Below are 18,607 nucleotides of genomic sequence, written 5' to 3' on the forward strand. Positions count from 1 at the left end.
TCCCTACTAAAGGTGACTTATCGAGCGACATGTGACCCCGGAGATCTCAGGCGATATCGGACGACGTCACACGATATCTTATTTTCTACTTTGCCATATAGTCGTAAACCCCAAAGTCCATTTATAAACCAAACCCCATTGTTTAACTATTTTTTTCTGATATGATCTAATCTCGGCCTTAAGAAGTTAAAGTTGGAGAGAAGTAGCCGACGAGCGAAGTCTGCCGTCGTCGTCCGATGTCTCCCGTAGACACATGTCGCTGAACAAATAGAAGCAGTTGGACGCAAAGTATTGATTGTAATACATAAGTCAATTTGTAAACACACGAAAAACTGTCGACGCCATTATAAACTGTACGATATCCGTTAAACGTTCCAGAAAAACAACGTAACTCCCTTACACAATTCAATAGCCAAATTGTGCATTGCGAAACCACTTAAGTGTAAGTTGTTGATGACATGATTCCGTCCTATGAGTATGTAGAACAACCACGCCTTTTGGTATTCTACTAAATACCAAGCCCTGATCGAAGGCGGAACAGTCCACAGCTTGGAGTTGCCAAAAATGTCTTAGTAACCCAGATGCAGCTCTGTTTTAGACTCCACACCCCGGACACTTCATACAAACAACCTCATTTTACACAGACACTACACATTGACATTATCAACACGCGCAACTGTGTGTGTGACGTCTGAGGGCTGCCAATTTCAATACCTACTTTAACCGTCATTACCATAGGTAGGTAGTCCTACTTTCAGCGCGGACAATTTCTGTGAGACCAAATATTCGAATCAGACAAAAGAACGTCGGCGTCCAATTTCAAAATTCGAACATATGAACTAAACTGATTAATAATAAAAACAACGGTCCGCGCGCTGCCTTCACGATTCAAGTCTAAACTATGTTCAAGGGGGGGTGAGGCAAACCTAGCGCAGACGCTGGTGGGGAGCGGAGAGTTGCCGTTCTATACGTAACATTATACCTTATTCTATGACTTTACCACATCCCGAACACTTAATACAAAACTCATACTTATCGTGTCTCGCTTACCGCGTATGTGCGTCTTAGCGGCTTATGGCCATTTAGGCTAAAGAAAAACCTAAAGGGATTGAGTTAAATCTAACTCTACGCGTCCGAGACGAATTGGTAGACCATTCTTTATACGCAGTACAATAATTATGGATTTATGCCCCCTAAGCTGAAGGCACATTTTTCTAAAGATGCCCCCGGAAAATGGTCATGTCAGAATATAATAGAAAGTAGTTGGTCGAAAAGTGAAAAAGTAAACTTATTCTTTCCATCCTCCTCCAACACCACATTTCAAAGGCCTCGAGTCTCTCTCTCTGTCTTTCTGTGTCAGTGTCCCCGTTTCACATCCATAGAGGGCTATACTCCAAAATAAAATATACATACGTATATAATAAGTAAATAATATACTATGTATATCTCGCTTTGCTTCACTATCGATAACGCTAAGCCCCAAGGAACATAATATCAAAAGTACAGCAACACTACCGCATAATGAAATGTCACGTGACTCCAGCTGTGAATTTCGTGACCTGGATACACCCCACCGCCTTTTTGTGCGATAGAACCATTAATGTAACGATCCGCCAACCTGCCGATTCAAAACACGATGTATTTTGTATACCTAGCTATGTGGTGTCTATTCACTTAAACTTCGTTTCGAAGTGGAACGCTCGATATAATTTCACCATATTTTCAAAATCTGATTACTAAAGAATGAATATTCATAAAGGTAAACTCACTACAGTCATAATGGTCCTATGGACTTGTACCAATTAATCTACACTAACACAGTTGACTCTATCATTATAGACGGCGATACGGTTTATCAACTGTCATGTTCGCCTTACAGAAAGCTCGATGAGGTGTGCGTATTTACTTCGTCTTCCGATGGATATACCCCTGAATACCCCAATTGGCAAACGTGATGTGTAAACTCACTCATGGGGTATGAAGGGTCTCAAGAAGAGAACAGCCACTTTTGATACGTGGAGAGGCAGTAATCTTATAAATTTCAGAGCAGTGGAAGCCAATATGATTAGTCTCACCGCAAAAATATTCTAGAACATAACATAAGCTCATGACTATATCCCAATTGGGGTAGTCAGAGGTACCTGCATCCATCGCAAGATAAACTAAGTACCCACATCTCACCAAGCTTTCTATTAGACCAACGTTATAGGTGATGCGCCGTATCGCCGTCTACAATGGTCGAAAACTGCACTCCAAATTTATATATTCTAAAAAAACTGTATTTTCGCAAATATACAGTCAGATACAGGTACATAGACCTTACGTAGGTAAATTGGTAAAATCTTAAGTCTGTGGGTAACATACATGTTTTAATTTTTAGATTAAAATGATTCCACAATATTTTTACAGTGACGCCAATGATATTGATTTCCAGTGCTCTATAATCCACCCAATCACAAGAGAGACATGAGGTTCCAGATCCTCGTGCAAAAGTTGTCCATAATAATCCAACGAACCTGTACATGAGGTAGGTTAAATTCACCGGACACACATACTACGGTAGTTTTCCTTCACCTAAAGTCAAGAAACAACATTAAAATTGCAGTCACAGCCTATTGAACCGAAAGATTGTCATAATCATGATGTCTTTCACAAAAAAACTCAGTTCTCTGCGTGTAGATAAATGAGTAATACGTACCTAATAAGAAAAATAAGAAGTACGTAGATACATAGGTATGTAAGAAGAATTATAGGCGTCTCAAATGGACTGGGTGTCTCAGCTGCTTACCATCCCGGATGTGTTGTAGGGGGGGGTTAGGTTAGGTTAGGTCTCACAAATCATAATGGTCTGGGAACATGTCAGGTTTAAAACACGCATGCGTACGCATGTGTACGCTTTTAAGAGTACTTCAACGGCCTCTGTGGTCCAGTGGTTGAGCGTTGGTCTCACGATCCGGAGGCCACGGGTTCGAATCCCGGAGGAGATGTATCACAAAAATCACTTTGTGATCCCCAGTTTGGTCAGGACATTACAGGCTGCTCACCTGATTGTCCGACAGTAAGATGACCGTGCTTCGGAATGCACGTTAAGTTGTTGGTCCCGGTTACTATTTACTGATGTATGTATGTAGTCTAATTATGTCAGGGGCCTTTGGCGACTCAATAATCCAACCTCATAACCCGCACGATGAGAAAAAAAAAGAGTACTTTAATTCTAAGTGCGGTGGTGTAATAAAGGACAACACTTCAGTACCTACTGCAAGCGTGGTCGACGTTTTCCCTCTTTCAGCGCGAATTACTATCGGCCCAATAAGGTCGATTGATTCTTTCAAATACCTCTATAATCCTTCCCTAAGCCGAAGTTCTCGCCCAACTAGACACCCTCACGCCTCTTGTCTTGAATTTTGTACCGTATTAAAACACATAATAACGGGATCTTACCGCGTTTAAAGCAGGGATATGAGACTCCCGATATTTCGACACTGTTGCAAGTGCCGTACCGTTTGTACCGTATTGCCCTCAGGTCCCCATTTGTCCGGACAAGTAGTTCGACGTCAAATAAAAGGCGCCCATTCTGATAGGTATTAAGAGTGTGAGTCATATATGTATCAAAATATTCAAATTCAAATTCAAAAATATCTTTATTCAGTAGGTAGCATAGTTACACTTTGAATCGTCAATTTTTACATAAAAAACGTCTCATCCGCCTAAAACTACTGCAGCTTCTCACAACCTGTATAGCCGGGGAAAAGAAGCTGCAAGAAAAACCTCGGCACAGGGCCCTAGACGTTTTTTAAAAAGATAAAAATAAACAAAATATTGGTATACAATTGAGTAATTTAGCTGCCTAATATCAGTTCTCAGACAATTAATCCCATGCACTCATATCTTCTAAATAATCACTAACTTTATAATAACCTTTTTTGTAAATATATATACTAAATGTGTCGAATCAGGCACTACAGTATTTTCTTTAAAAATATTAGTACCTATTGATTCTATTTATCAATTGTCATAATATGCAACTAGCATAACGTGCAGGATAACGTGTAGGTTAATAGTTGTTACACAAGCCATGTCAGGGGCCTTGGGCGGCTCAATAGCAACCCTGACACCAGAGTTAATAGGGTTGCTAATCCGCCTCACAACCCACACGATAGAGGACGTGTTTGATAAACAAATATTATGTATAAACCTATATTTTTTACAGCGCTCATTATATCAACGCTAGAAATAGTAGTGTATGTTTATATAGTGTTACTTTTTATTTTATGCTGGCGATTTGTCACCTACATACACTCCAGGAAAAGAAAAAGAAAAAAGAGAGTATTGGGCATATAAAATTGCGCACCTCGGCCCGCGTGTCCCGCGTTCCCGTCAGCGTTTCTTCGTCTTCTTGTGACGTCAGGGATATTATTCAGCCAAGCTTATTGTGACTGATAGAGCTCATTGTTAGCGTAGAACTGCAAAAGCTGGACAAGAGAGGGATTTTGTATGAAACCGGAAACTAAATCCCGCACCTTCAGCAGCTTATCCCTTTTTCTCTACGGCTCTACGGCATCACGCTTTAATAAATACAGGAGCTACCCCTAAACATATAAGAACGAACAACAAGTGAGTGTACTTGATGTGTCATAAATAGTGGCGCGGTAGGATCGGTCGCCACAGACGCGTAAATGTATGTGGTCACGCGACCGACCGCTCACTCCGGTCACAGTAAAGGGACATTAGAAGGGACACTTGGTACTAATAAGAAATATGCAATATCTACTGTTAATACACAAAAAGTGCTTGCGCGACCTTTTACTTAAGTATACCTAACTGTTTCCCATCGTGGTAGTCAGAAACCCTATCTATGGAGTAATGAAGGCGATTACTCGACAAGAGCGCAGCTCTTAAATAAAGAGAGGAGAGTCAGAAACCACGTAACACTTATCTATTACGCTCCTATCACTCAATACACACCATCATTTCGCTTCATTTGATAATAGAATTGTCAATAAGTAGTTGATCAATTTAACCGAGTGTCCCTTTTGTCTGGCCAAGTACTGATTGCCATTCGATGTAAATCTACAATAAGAAAAAAAGAGTGTGTCTACTATAAATCTGTTGTCTATGCCACGCTACACCTTTATATTGATTTTCTTTCGTACTTACGCGCTATTAACAACTCAATGAAAGTATTACGAAAGAACACCAAGTACAAATTGTCGCGCACTTAATCACGTTAAAGTATAAGTACTAAAGTTTAATCAGAGAAACTTGTATGATTAGGACTGGATTAGATACAAGGTTAGCGATTTTGGATGGATATCATATAAACTATTGTTTTTTGTTATTATGAAATGAAAATTCCGAATTCCGGTCTAAGGGTTTCCGGGATATCCGGGATATTCCGGGAATCTTGGTATTCCCGAAAATAGTGTAGTCTCACTCATCATGTCCCTAGCATTATCCTGTTATTCACAGGGTCCGCATACCTAACCTGAAGATTTGACAGGTCCGGTTTTTTACAGAAACTGATTGCCTGTCTGACCTTCTAACCCGCGAAGGGAAAACCAGCCCAATAAAGGTTAAGTTAGGTCACATACGTCCGAAAATGCATTTCGCGGGAACGTGGATTTCCTCACGATCTTTTCCTTCACGAAAACATTCTAAGTTTATGGTGATAACAGCACTTCTTATTTATCCGGCAAAGTAATCAAATCCACCCGAAGCAAATCTTTAATAAGTCACGTAAACAAAAGAAAACTAACTAAATAAAATTACTTTGCGTAATATTGTGCTTATTGTGAATTATCACAATCGGATTACCGTTTAATTTAAGAAAATCCGAGATAACTCCGAGAAAAATAGGACTAAATAAAATAATTTAATAAAGCTAATCAATTCTCTTCTTCCACAGATGGGCGGGTCCGGTGAGCCTAGCGATACACGCGCCAGGGTCTGACCTGAAGCTGACCCTCGACAGCATCAAGTTCCTTAGACAGTGCACCCCTAGTAGCCACCTGGTCCGCAAACTCGTCACCTTCCACATCTTCTTCCCCTACAAGCACATGCCTTCTACGGTAAGTACCACGGTTTGCTGCACACAATATCCGAACAGCAGGACAGGCGTGCTGGGTGCGGGATTGATAATGAAACACCAAATAAAATCCCGCGCCCGGAGTAAATATTGTACTCCTATCGTGTGTACCTAACTTTATTTTTAAGAAGTTTAGTAGATAAAATATAACTAGGAATCCTACGAATATATTATTATTATTACCCAAACAATTTTGGACCAAAATCAATCCATTGAGTTCACTCCTTTAAGTATAATAATGGCCCCGATTCCTGCAGAAACATACTAAATTTATTTTAAGTTATACCCTGTCATTTTCTTATCCGCCGAAAAGAAAAGGAACGAGATTGACAACTGTTAATTTTAAAATGAATGAATAACGCGGGCGAATAAACAGGCTCGCTCATGCAATCCGTTTGATGTGTGCTGTCAACTTAATTCTGTCAGGTTATTGGCCAATATAAAATTTTGGAAGGGTCTTTTTTAAATTTCCGCCTAAAATTGACGTGTGTTCCATAAATTTTATGCCTATCTACTACCCGTCCCTATTTCGGCGGATAAGAAAATGACAGACATAAAATAAAAATAGATAGTGTGTACTGAAATCAGCACCAATATCAGTTATTCCAACCTCAATGAATGATAAAGTGGCAATTTCAGGTATAGGTAGGCACCTCTTATGTCCCGTTGCAGCTGTTACGCTTACTAAACGTTCATGCTAATTACAGTCCTACTGCGTCACTCTTCCTTAGTTCCGATACAATACCACGATATTTATATTCATAAGAATTGGCGACTGACCATAATTTATGATGTCTCTAAATATACATCCTTTAGTAATATACTTCGCTTTTTGCAATTCACTTTCAATTTTGCTCGAGTAACGGCGTTCATTGGTTGTTGAACCAAAGACACACACATACAATTATTACAATTGTGTAACTGTATGATAATAATTAGCCTTTGGTACATACAGGTTGTTAGTGACATCGTGTTTTCAGGGGGGATGTTTCAGACCATGATTCTGAGTTAATATCAAGTGGAATTTTCCATCACAAAATTATGATTTTTAGTTATTTTTAATAATTTTTAAAATTCCACTTGATATCAACTCAGAATAATGAGTATATAGGTCACTCACTTTATGAGACTGTTCCCTCCGGACTCGTGGTCACACCAGGTTGTCACTTCTTTGTTTGGTAAGGACATTACAGGCTTGAATCACCTGATTGTCCGAAACAGTAAGATGATTCCGTACTACCGAGGGCACGTTAAGCAGTTGGTCCCGCCTATTAGCCGTAAAAACTCCTCCATCTACCCGCAGTAGAGCAACGTGGTGGAGTATGCTACATAACCCCTCCGGTTGAGAGGAAGCCTGTGCCCAGCAGTTGGACTTGTATAGGCTGTTTATGTTATGTTAAAAATATAGGTACATATTTTTTCCAGTATTGTCATTGACAATCATCCAGTAATAGGACACCAAATCACTGCTAATGATTTGCATAAGTAGCTATAATTACGAAACCTCATTATACATTATTTGTCACGTTAATGCCCAATTTATTAAATTATTATGTTCGTACGTTTTCAGGTACCCAAACCTGAAGCTTTCCTGTCTGAACCATACACGTGTCCGGAGAAAGCGCCATATGTGGTCAACGCGTCGTCTTCTTATAAAGAAGAAAAGGGTTTACTCTACCCCATAAACGTGGCCCGAAACCTTGCCAGGGAAGCTGCGCTCACGCACTTCATCCTACCTTCGGACATCGAGCTGTATCCCAGTCCGAATATCATCCCGCAGTTCCTGAATATGATTGCCAGAAACCAACCACCTTTGAACACTTCCAAAGGTCCGAGGGTCTTCCCAATAAGCCTGTTTGAAGTAGACGCTAAAGCCCGTGTAAGTAACATCACAATGCATTATTTGAAGAAATCTACATAAATTCATAAAATTATCAGGGGGGTAAAAAAGCCACATTGAATCAAATCGTCTTAAAAAGCTATTTCTAATCTTTTTACATTGAGCACTTACTTTCATATGCACAAATCATCTACTTAAATTGATTTTTAGAGGAATTGCTTCGATGTGGCTTTTTTAGACCCCTAGAACACAACTTGTAACCCATATTGGTACTGAGTAGAGCTGGCGGTTTTAGTGGCCAAAGACTAATAGGGCAGTCCACTGAATCTTTGTTGAATCAGTCTTAACACAGCATGTAACGTTCTTACTAAAGATAGATCTAAATTCTATTTTTCAATAAGTCATCTAATGCTAGTATAATTTTCTATCATCATCCCCCTAGCGATATTCCGTTTTAACAGGCTCTTACCTAACTTGAACATTTTACAAGTCCGGTTTTTTACAGAAGCAACTGTCTGTTTTTTCTTCCAACCCTAAAGGAAAAACCAGCCCAATACGGTTAGGTCATATATCTGGGAAACGCATTTCTAGGCAATATGGGCTTCCTCATGACGTTTTCCTGCTCGTGATAATAGTTTAAGATCCAATATGATTTCGAAAACAATTACGGAAATCATTCGTTTAAACCCGTGCTGGGATTCAACCAAAATTAATATAATATAGTATGAAATTGACAAACTTTACTTTACGATTCGAACTTGCGACCTCATAGTCAAGCGTTCGTTCCAACCGGACTACTACGGCTCACGTTGACAAGTATACTAAATCCTAGATTATTATAGGTCAGTGATATCAACCCATAGACTATAATTATAACATAATAACATAAGCTCACGACTATATCCCAAATGGTAGTCGAATGAGAGGTACACCTATCGCAAAATGAACTAAGCACCCACACCTCACCGAGCTTTCTGTTAGACCAAAGTGTTAGGTGGTGAGCCGTATTCCGGCCAAGTAGTTAATGCCATCTGCGGCAAATCTACAATAAGTCACGTCAAAAAAAAAAATGAGCCGTATCTCAACAATTGGATAGTTTCCTACGTCAAAGATAAATTACGAAATTCTGATTACTAAATAAAGTTAGATCTTTTTATTTTAAAGTTAGAACGTTTTATTTTTTCTATTTAACATATTTATGAATTTTAATAAAGAAAAATGTAATAATAAGTGCGACATTTTGTCACGTTTTTCTAAGACGTCACAGGTTGCTTTTGTCATACAAATTCCATAGTAATTTCGCGTTTTGACGTTTGTTAAAAAGTAACTGATTTGACTAGTTGAAAACTATCCTATTACTTAAGTATATCAGCTTTTCTCAATTTTCTCACTGGCCATTCTGATCATAGGCAAAGTCCGTGATCTTGTAGGTATAACGTCTTTAATTCCTATTTCAAGGACTTTAAGCAGTTTTTTTATTATGTTTCACCTTTGACGTCAGACAATTTGGACTATACAAGAAGCGAGTCGTATCGATCTTTCGCTAACAAGTTTCAGACGCATTATTAATTTACAGCACTGACCTTGTTATAGTATTTTAAGTAAAACATCAAAGAATATAGTTAATACGTTTGAAAATGTAATTAAAAGGGATAGGGTTTGTTTTCTGAAAACTTGCTGAAGTTAAAAACAGCGACTACCTCAGGTACGTCAGTGGCCCCTGTTGCTCTGTGGCTACTAAGCTACTATCAACTACTACCTAGTTATCACAGCCAACTCTACAATAAAAATTAATTCATTAAAAAATAGGTAAGTATTACGTTAATGCAGCAATACCATGTCCACTTTTAATTTCTAAAATAGTAGGTATGTGTTTGTGTACATTCATGCACTATTGGGGATTTGATATTAGATCTGGGGGATTAAAAAGACCACATTGAATTGTGTATTGTAATTCTGTAATAAGGGCAGTGGAGCAGCGTGCTGGAATATACTTAGTGTTGTCTATATAACGGCCTCTGTGGTCCAGTGGTTGTGCGTTGGGCTTACAATCCGGAGGTCCTGGGTTCGAAACCCGTGGGGACATAACACAAAAATCACTTTGTGATCCCTAGTTTGGTTAGGATATTACAGGCTGATCACCTGATTGTCCGAAAGTAAGATGATCCGTGCTTCGGAAGCCACGTTAAGCCGTTAGTCCCGTTTACTACTTACTGATATAAGTGAGTAATTGTTACATGAGCCATGTCATAGGCTTTTGGAGGCTCAATAATAAGTTGCTGAGGTCGGCAATCCATCTCACAACCCACACGATAGAAGAAGAAGAGTGTAGTATATTGTGTACCTAATAAATAAAATACAATGTTCTTGCAGGTGCCATCAACGAAGACTGAGCTCCTAAAAATGTTGTCAAATAAGACTGCGATAACATTCCACAAGTACATGTGCCAAGCATGTCACAACATTCCCCAGGCCAACAAGTGGATGGCCCGTAAGGAAGAAGAACGTATGTATTTTTTTTATAATGCCGATAATTAAATTCATGATAGGTATCAAAAATTCCGCAACACCTGTAAACCAAGCTATTTGACCAATGTGTGCTGCCCATACTCATTTATGACTGACAGAACGGGCTATGGAGCGCGCCATGTTAGGCATCCACCTGGTAGATCGTATATCAAACGTCGAAATTCGGCAACGCACTAAAGTCGAACATATACGAATAGTAGTAGGTATACGAATCGCTAGGCTTAATTTGAGATTGACAGGACACTTGGCAAGACGGGAAGACAACAGATGGACTAAGGCTATTACTGAATGGTGGCCAAGGGATAGTATGCGATATCGAGGCAGACCACCAGCCCGGTGGTCGGATGATATCGTGAGGTACGCCGGAAAGCAATGGATAAGACTTGCACAGGACCGGAAAGGATGGCGTGAAAGAGAGGAGGCCTATACCCAGCAGGTGGACACAGGCTGAGTAGTTAAATAGTAGGTACCTACTTATCCAAATAAACAAGACAACGGTAATAATTAAACAGGTCCATAGACAATACAATACAATACAAATACACTTTATTGCACCAAACTAAAAATAAATAATTACAAAAAGTCTCTTAATTAAGTACATGGCAAATGACCATAGACCTAATCCTTTTCTAAAAAAAAATAACACATAACGTTGCCTTATAGTGAAAACCTCGTAGCAAGTTTTTGAAATCATCTTCTGCATGGTCTGCATGACAATCACGCCGCGCGCGTCGCGAGTATAAAGGGCTTCAACCAATAAACGCAGCGAATGCTGTCTACGTAGATGGACGTTGAACGGCTATTGGTCGCAGTTGCCGTACCGCGAGGGCTGATCTGATTTTCTTCTACAAAACCTCGATAAGGATACGCTACTTTTATTCCAGGAAATAACTGAGACTACAAATTTTACCTGGATTGCAACTAGCGTGTCCGTTGCCAGATTTTGTTAACATAAATCAAATCAGGATGTGTTTTTTCAAAAAGCGCTTACGTGAGTTTGCCCTTAAGACAACGATAACTACAAATTGAGGTGGACACCCCGGTCATCACAAGATTATGACGTGCAGGTATCCAGCGACATACATCCGCTTATATTGTCAAGTTACAATCTATTTATTTATTTATTTATCTAGTTTCATGAGCTTAATTATTGTCTACCTAAACGTTTTGCAGCACCAATTAATCGTTGCTTAGTATTGTGGGTAATTCCATCCAGCTAACCACAGATATAAATAATAGGGAAGAGTCATAGAAACTATTATTATTACGTTTTTCTTGACTAACATTTATGAATAAGTTAAATAGAAAAAAGAAAATGTTTTTCGTTAGTTTTGGATCTGTCTTTAATTAGTAATCAGAATTTCATAATTTATCTTGAACCTAGTAGCTGCACGACCCGAATTATATATATATAATGGAGTGTCCGGTGTGTGAAATTAGGCCTTCCGTACCAGAAGCAGCAATTATCTTCTTGTCTTTCTCTTCTTCTTATCTTCTTGCCAGAGCTAGGCTCTACCCTTACCGATAAGGATATTCTACAATGTTAGCTCAAAAAACAGAAATGTGGTACGAAGATATTCCATGTATTTAATTCGTGTGCGCCTCTCGCGGGCTGATGTATGGCGTACGGGCACGGAGCATTCTAATTGCGTATTATGGTTCAACGACCGTGCACCAACCGGCTTCTTACGCCGATTTGCTAAATCGAAAACTTTACGTCTTTTTATTCCAATTTACATAATTATGAATGTACACGTGGTTTTAAGGATACGTCGGTCTACCACACACATTCAAAAAGTGTTACAAAAGATAAAAAAAAATATTATGTTCACTTTGTTCCTTTTCTTTATGGCTGATTTCTGAATCAGCTGAACTATCTGTAGTTCTAAACCGATTCCCGGTTAGGTCAATGTGCCTAAATGTTCGTTTCGAACTGTACGAACAAATGGCAGCCCACACTATCAGACATGTAGACTAAACGCCTCAAATACATAAAATAATTTACGTTACAGTAATGAACGTGTTGACAACGAGCAAGCGGAAAGGGAAGTTCGCGAGGTGGGAGCCAATCTACATCGGGACACACCAAGATCCATACTACGACGAGCGACTCAGCTGGGAAGGCATGAAGGACAAGATGTCACAGGTAACTTACTAATCAATACAAACATACATAAAATCTCTAATTCCTAATAAGGTGCGCCGAGTCACAAGTAATCTGAATAAGTAATTAGACAGGAGATCAGGCCATCGCCTATATTGTGCCTCTCCTTTCGTACCGACAATTTTTAGCGAAACTGATGCGCACCTTTCACAATTGTTAATAAGACATGAATAACATTTAAAAAAACAGATATATACGACGTGTTATAATTTAGTATATTCACATTGTGTTTGTCCCCAGGGATACGTTCTGTGCGTGATGGATTACGACTTCATGGTCTTGAACAAAGCGTTCTTGGTTCACAAGCCTGGCATCAAGAAGTACAAGAAGGCTCCAAAGCGAATGCCCGTGGTCTACAGACAAAATGCTTTCGTCAGCGCACATGTCCTGCCCGAACTGAAAAAGCTCTTCGGCAGCAGAGCCAACTGCGTATTGTGACCGCACATCACACCTATCCTTGCAATTTCTACTCTTAACCATGAATTTCATGGTACAAGGCCTCATATTTGTAAAACTATACGCGTCAAAATCAATTGATACATATCATTACTAGGTCAATATTGGTATATTTACCTGTAACTAAGGGAGTTATATTAATCGTGATACGCATAAGACCCAGACATGGTACATACCTAAACTAAACTAAACGAGAGTCTGTTTTTACATCGATATCGTCCGTTTTATCTAAGTCAATTACGTCGTATATTTTATATACTTCGCATTATTAATTGCAGCTTTTATACAAGCTAAAATCTCATACCAAAAATACTGTTAACATGATCCTTCTAAATGCTAACATTCATGATTGAGGCAACATAATTACAGGAAATAGTTTTATTTTGTGAATATTGAATAGAAAGGACGGAATTAGATTTCGAATTATTCTGGACCCGAACACAAGGTATAAAGAAAATTGGTAAAACTGCAGAAACATTTGAGACTGAATACTATCTGAAGTTCCACCACGTTTCTTTGTGGTTTACACATTTGTATTGTAAATATTTTTGTACTGTGAATAACAACGAAACGCCCCAGTCGAATCTGTAAATTAAGAAGATACTTGATTTGAAATATTTAAGAGCTTCTTACTTATATAATTATTGTTAATTAATAATATAAATAATTGTGTTTAGTTTAATTTACATAGTTTCCTTTTAGAAAAATATTTTTATTTTTATACCTTCTTTGGAGCCAGCGCACACTACAAAATTAAACTATCAAATTTGACATAAATAAACTGTCAAATAGGTGAGGAAATTGCAAAGATTTAAAAAAGCTCAGACGACAAAACCCAGGCATGTATCATATACATTGATTACACACAATTCGAAATACAACTCACGACATAAGTACAGACACACATAGACATTACAATAGTAACTAAGGAATAGATTTTAATACCGGCGCTAGCTCTTAAAGTAGGTATTATTATTTTGATTTTGATTCGTTTTATAAAACTCAACCTTACACAAATTACCATATTTAAACACTGTCACATAATGATTCCTACATGCATTTTTTCTGTACGCAAGATACTATTTAGAGAAATGACGTTTATTCGCTAGTTGTAGTAAATATATACCTACAATAAGTAATGAAAGTACGCTCCTAAAATGCAAGTTTTAATGTATTACATACAACAGTCTGATAAAAGCAAATATACTCTAAACTCACTTTCTAACGGGGATTAGAAGAAGAGCCAATAAGAAGACAACTTGCAGCTACTATTGATACGAAATCCTAGCATGTATGTACGTCGCATTACCTACAGTGAAAACCATGTAAACATCTCTTTGAAAATTATTGATGTGATTTTCTCCAACAAAACCTCGATTTTTTGAACCACTGTTTTTACCTAGATTGAAACTGGCTCGCAAATTGCGAGGTTTTTTAACAAAAATCACATCTAAAAATTATTATATCTAAAAAGGCGCTTATATGAATTTCACAATTAATTGAGACCAGCTATCCTATAAATGTAGAGTGTATATCAAACAAGGTTTTCCTCTTTGTCACGACTGATCATATTATTTTTTATTAAACGAGCATTAACATCAAACTTATAGACAAAGTCAACAATTTAAGTTATTTTGTATTGTATCAACCAAATAAGCACAAAGTTGTTTTCTGTTATATTTTTGTAATAATTTAATAAATCAATTATTGCGTTTAATAAGAAATGTAAGTTGATTATAATTTCAATGGCATCCTTTAAAAAGTTTTAGTAATAAAATAGTATATTCTTTATATAAATCGATATGTCCCCATTCTAGGAATATTTTAAGAAATCGTATTCATTGATCAATATTAGTCGCGTAATATTGTTGCGAGGTATGTTACACAGCCTGTTACGCGGCAGACGTTGGTCATTGAATAATCGAATTTATATTTTGAATACACATAGCTTAAACCTTTATGTAATGTAGCTATGAAGTCAATATACCTAAGTATAGATGTAAATACATTACATAGTGTGATGGGCCTTATTATCGGTGATGTAACTAAGTAATAAAGTTCAGTGTAAAAACTCACCACGTCCGGGAATTAGTTTTATATTATTGTGTATATTAGGTATAAATTTTCTTTTATAATTAATTTAAATAAGCAGCCTCCTACGATAATTTCAGCGCCTTATCTTATAAAAGAATAACCTAAACGTCAATTTACGCTATATTTAAATTGTCGCGCGTTGGTATACTTATATAAAGTGGAATTGAAAATACATAGTATTTTTAATATAAAAACATTTATATTTGCTAATTGTACGAACAGTGCCTTTAGTAATAAAGTAATTTAGGGAACCCAGTGCTGGGCACGGGTCTCCCCTTATTAACAAATATAATATATAAAAAATGAATTTCTCCCAACCCCAACTGGAAATACGTATGAATTTCAATTTAATTTTTTTTAACCGTGTTTCCACAAGGAGCTAAACAGTACTTACTAAACTGAACTGAAAATGTAGTTTAGCTCTCCCGTAGAAATGCAGCTTTATGGCGTCGAATGAGTATTCGATAGGTATTGTATATTACAATCCTGCAGTTTAAATTTAGCCTAGTGTATTAAAGTTTATTTTATCACCCGTTGACGGCGAAGCCACACGGACGGTAATATTACTTTCTGTATTATATTTGCTAATTAGTATTAAAGGGTTTTGGTTAGGGAAAACGCATGTGGTGAGTTTTCACTGTTAGGCTTAAAGTGCCTCATAGTTCATAAGTGCAATATACATAATAATATACAAGTCTCTCAATGTGATCGTAAGATGTATATTTATCAATATTGATCGATCTAATTACTTTTTATATAAACAATTTCATAACGGAATCATTGTAATCGGTTTTAAAATAGAAAAATACGAGTTTTAATTTACTAGTTTCATTTATTTACATGTCAATGTACTACCCTTTAGGTCTTCGCACACAGGAGCGACACCGCGAGCATGGCGGATCAGGGATTTTGTATAAAAACATCGTGAAAACTTTTGTGTGATCGCGTGTATTTAAACTGGAACATTTGAAAATATTCCCAGCTTGTAAGGGTTGCACTACATCTGACCGTACCGCATCGCACTGCGGCAAATGAGGGATTTTCCAGTCTACGTTCCCAAAAATAATATAGATGGCGCTGTTAAGATTTAACATGTTAATTACTTATTTTTTAATTACTCAGGCACATATTTTTTTCAAAAATACAATGTAATGGCAGAAACAGATATAAAAATAATTGTAGCTTGATATTTGGATCACATTATATTGTATAGAATTATGTTTCTACCTATATTGATTCTCTTTATTTTGATAAGAATAATAATGAGTGGAAAAGGGGTCATCATTTGTACCCAATAATAAAGAAAAAAGATGCATATGTCTGTTATCCGTGAAATTAGAAGGTTAAACGAAGGATTTTTTTACAGCGCCAACTATATTGTTTTTGAGTCTGGAAAGTCCTTCATTAGGGTTCCGAGTGACAGAAAAGGATCGAAGCATAGGAAAGTGCGATGCAGTGCAACCAAATGTAGTTCAACCCTTACGCTCCCGGTGCCGCGCCACCTTAGTATGCATCAAGATTTACTGTTGAAGTACGTAATATATGATGAGACAAGACTTAATCAAACATTCGATATAGATATCGAAGTAGCTAAAAAGTGATCTTAAATTCCTAGGATACATACTGCAACGTCGATGAAGACTAGTAAGGTTGAAATTGGTATTGTGGGTGCGGCGTTCCGTTTCCGGAACCCGGTGGCCGGGCCGGGAGGGTAGTGGCTGTCTGGAGGTCGGCTGGAATCTCTGAACCTGGCGATGTAATGTACCAGGTGTTAGAGACACCGTAACGAAAGCTTTGGGATCCAAGTGGAAATTCCTGTCGCAAAATTTTTGTGTCTTTTTAAATTATTTCCCGGAAAATTCCACTTGATATCAACTCAGAATCATTTATAATGTTAAAAGTATAGTAAGATTAAGAAAACTATTTATACGTCGGAGAGAGGAAGACCTAGAAAGACGAATTGGAGATATCCATACAAAAGTTTCATGAACGGTTTATGTTATTAATGTGGAGGAAACAAAAGAAGTGTGTCTGAATAAAGGCAGATAGAATTCCATAGCCAGTTGCCCAGTTGAAAAACAGCTGTGATCTGTATTCTTAGTTTTCCCAAAATTCGAAGACATTGAGCACGTCTAACAGAAAGCTCAGTGAGGTGTGAGTATAGGTATACTTAATTCGCCTTGAGATGGATTTACCTCTGACTTACCGAATTCGGATAAAAGTCCTGAGATTATGTTATGTTAAGCAGATGTTGAGAGATTTACCTGGCGAACTCGTCATAAGTCGGTATGCGACTGCTGCCTACGTGATGTTGCTGTTGCTGTTGTTCCTCCAGCTTCGGGTCTTCCTCCTTCTGCCTCTCCTCTTCTTTCTGCTCTTCTTGTTTATCTTCAGACTGCGGACTATCTCTATCGGAACTAGAATCTCCGCTGTTACTCTTATCGTCCCCGTTAGCATACAAACTCGCATTCACATGAATACATTTTCTATCGTAATTAAGAAGTATATTGTTCAAGTGTGTCTGACAATCTATGATGAAGCTATGCGTACTTAAAACACGAATGTTCGAGCTTGGACATGGTAAGGGAGGGCCATGTAGCCTGTTGATCAACTGAGAGGATAAGTAGCCAGCACTACGGTACAAAATTATTATCAGCAAACAGAGTAAAGTAATCGAGGGCCGCCATGGCATCGGTTTTGCCTCTTTCGTCATTTTGAGTGACAATTAACACGTTTGTTTGACACACATTCACTGTAGAGAATGTATCTATTTGCCACGAACAATTAACAATAACAAAGAGTTTATATAACATAAAAACTGCACCGTTTCCGCAAATTCGGCGATATGAAATAAATTGATAAGGCCTAGAACTTCTGAAATGATGTAATGATATCGGTAAGTAATAAACTTAAAAATGGACCTTACGCCCCTTTTGGATTAAGCACACCTTAGTTAAATAAAACTTCGTCGAATATTGGTTATCAAATAAAAGATAAAGCTTAACTTAAAACTATGCCTAGTAACAAAATATTCGCAAACATTTGCCACGCGTGGGTTGTACCTTTACGATCACTTCCAATAACGAATATATTGTACAGAAAAAAACAAATATCTAGCCATCAACACCAAGAAATTCCAAATTAAACCGAGTTGACGGGCCTAGAGGACTTCTTGCATACAAATAAGCAGATAGGGGTGAGATAAGCGGCTGATCTACAACCTACGTGAACTGAATAATATCTTCACAGTTAGTAATTCCCGACTCAAAATCTATGATATTGTTTCAACGGAATAGTCTTTGTCTCTGGTACTTATAACAAGAAAATGGATGATACGTCGCTACACATAATACCTACAAGAAACATAGAAACACTCGCAAATCATAAAAGTTAATGGTCATATTCATCATATTCAGGAAATTCAGATTATTTATTTACC

The 18,607-nt window shown here is 37.7% G+C and overlaps 1 protein-coding gene across 1 annotated transcript in view; it reads left to right on the plus strand.

The window, feature by feature from the left end:
- Positions 1-15,986, plus strand: part of LOC126381434 (beta-1,4-glucuronyltransferase 1-like) — an 84,833-nt gene extending 68,847 nt beyond the window's left edge. The window contains exons 3-7 of the mRNA XM_050030909.1: positions 5,906-6,068; positions 7,656-7,964; positions 10,299-10,431; positions 12,467-12,600; positions 12,859-15,986. Of these exons, the coding sequence (XP_049886866.1) occupies positions 5,906-6,068; positions 7,656-7,964; positions 10,299-10,431; positions 12,467-12,600; positions 12,859-13,056 (937 nt within the window). The 3' untranslated portion in view covers positions 13,057-15,986. The remainder of the gene's footprint in view (positions 1-5,905; positions 6,069-7,655; positions 7,965-10,298; positions 10,432-12,466; positions 12,601-12,858) is intronic.
- The last annotated feature ends 2,621 nt before the right edge of the window (positions 15,987-18,607 follow it).

The sequence above is a fragment of the Pectinophora gossypiella genome, chromosome 3 (assembly GCF_024362695.1).
Source record: "Pectinophora gossypiella chromosome 3, ilPecGoss1.1, whole genome shotgun sequence".
Lineage (NCBI taxonomy): Eukaryota > Metazoa > Arthropoda > Insecta > Lepidoptera > Gelechiidae > Pectinophora > Pectinophora gossypiella.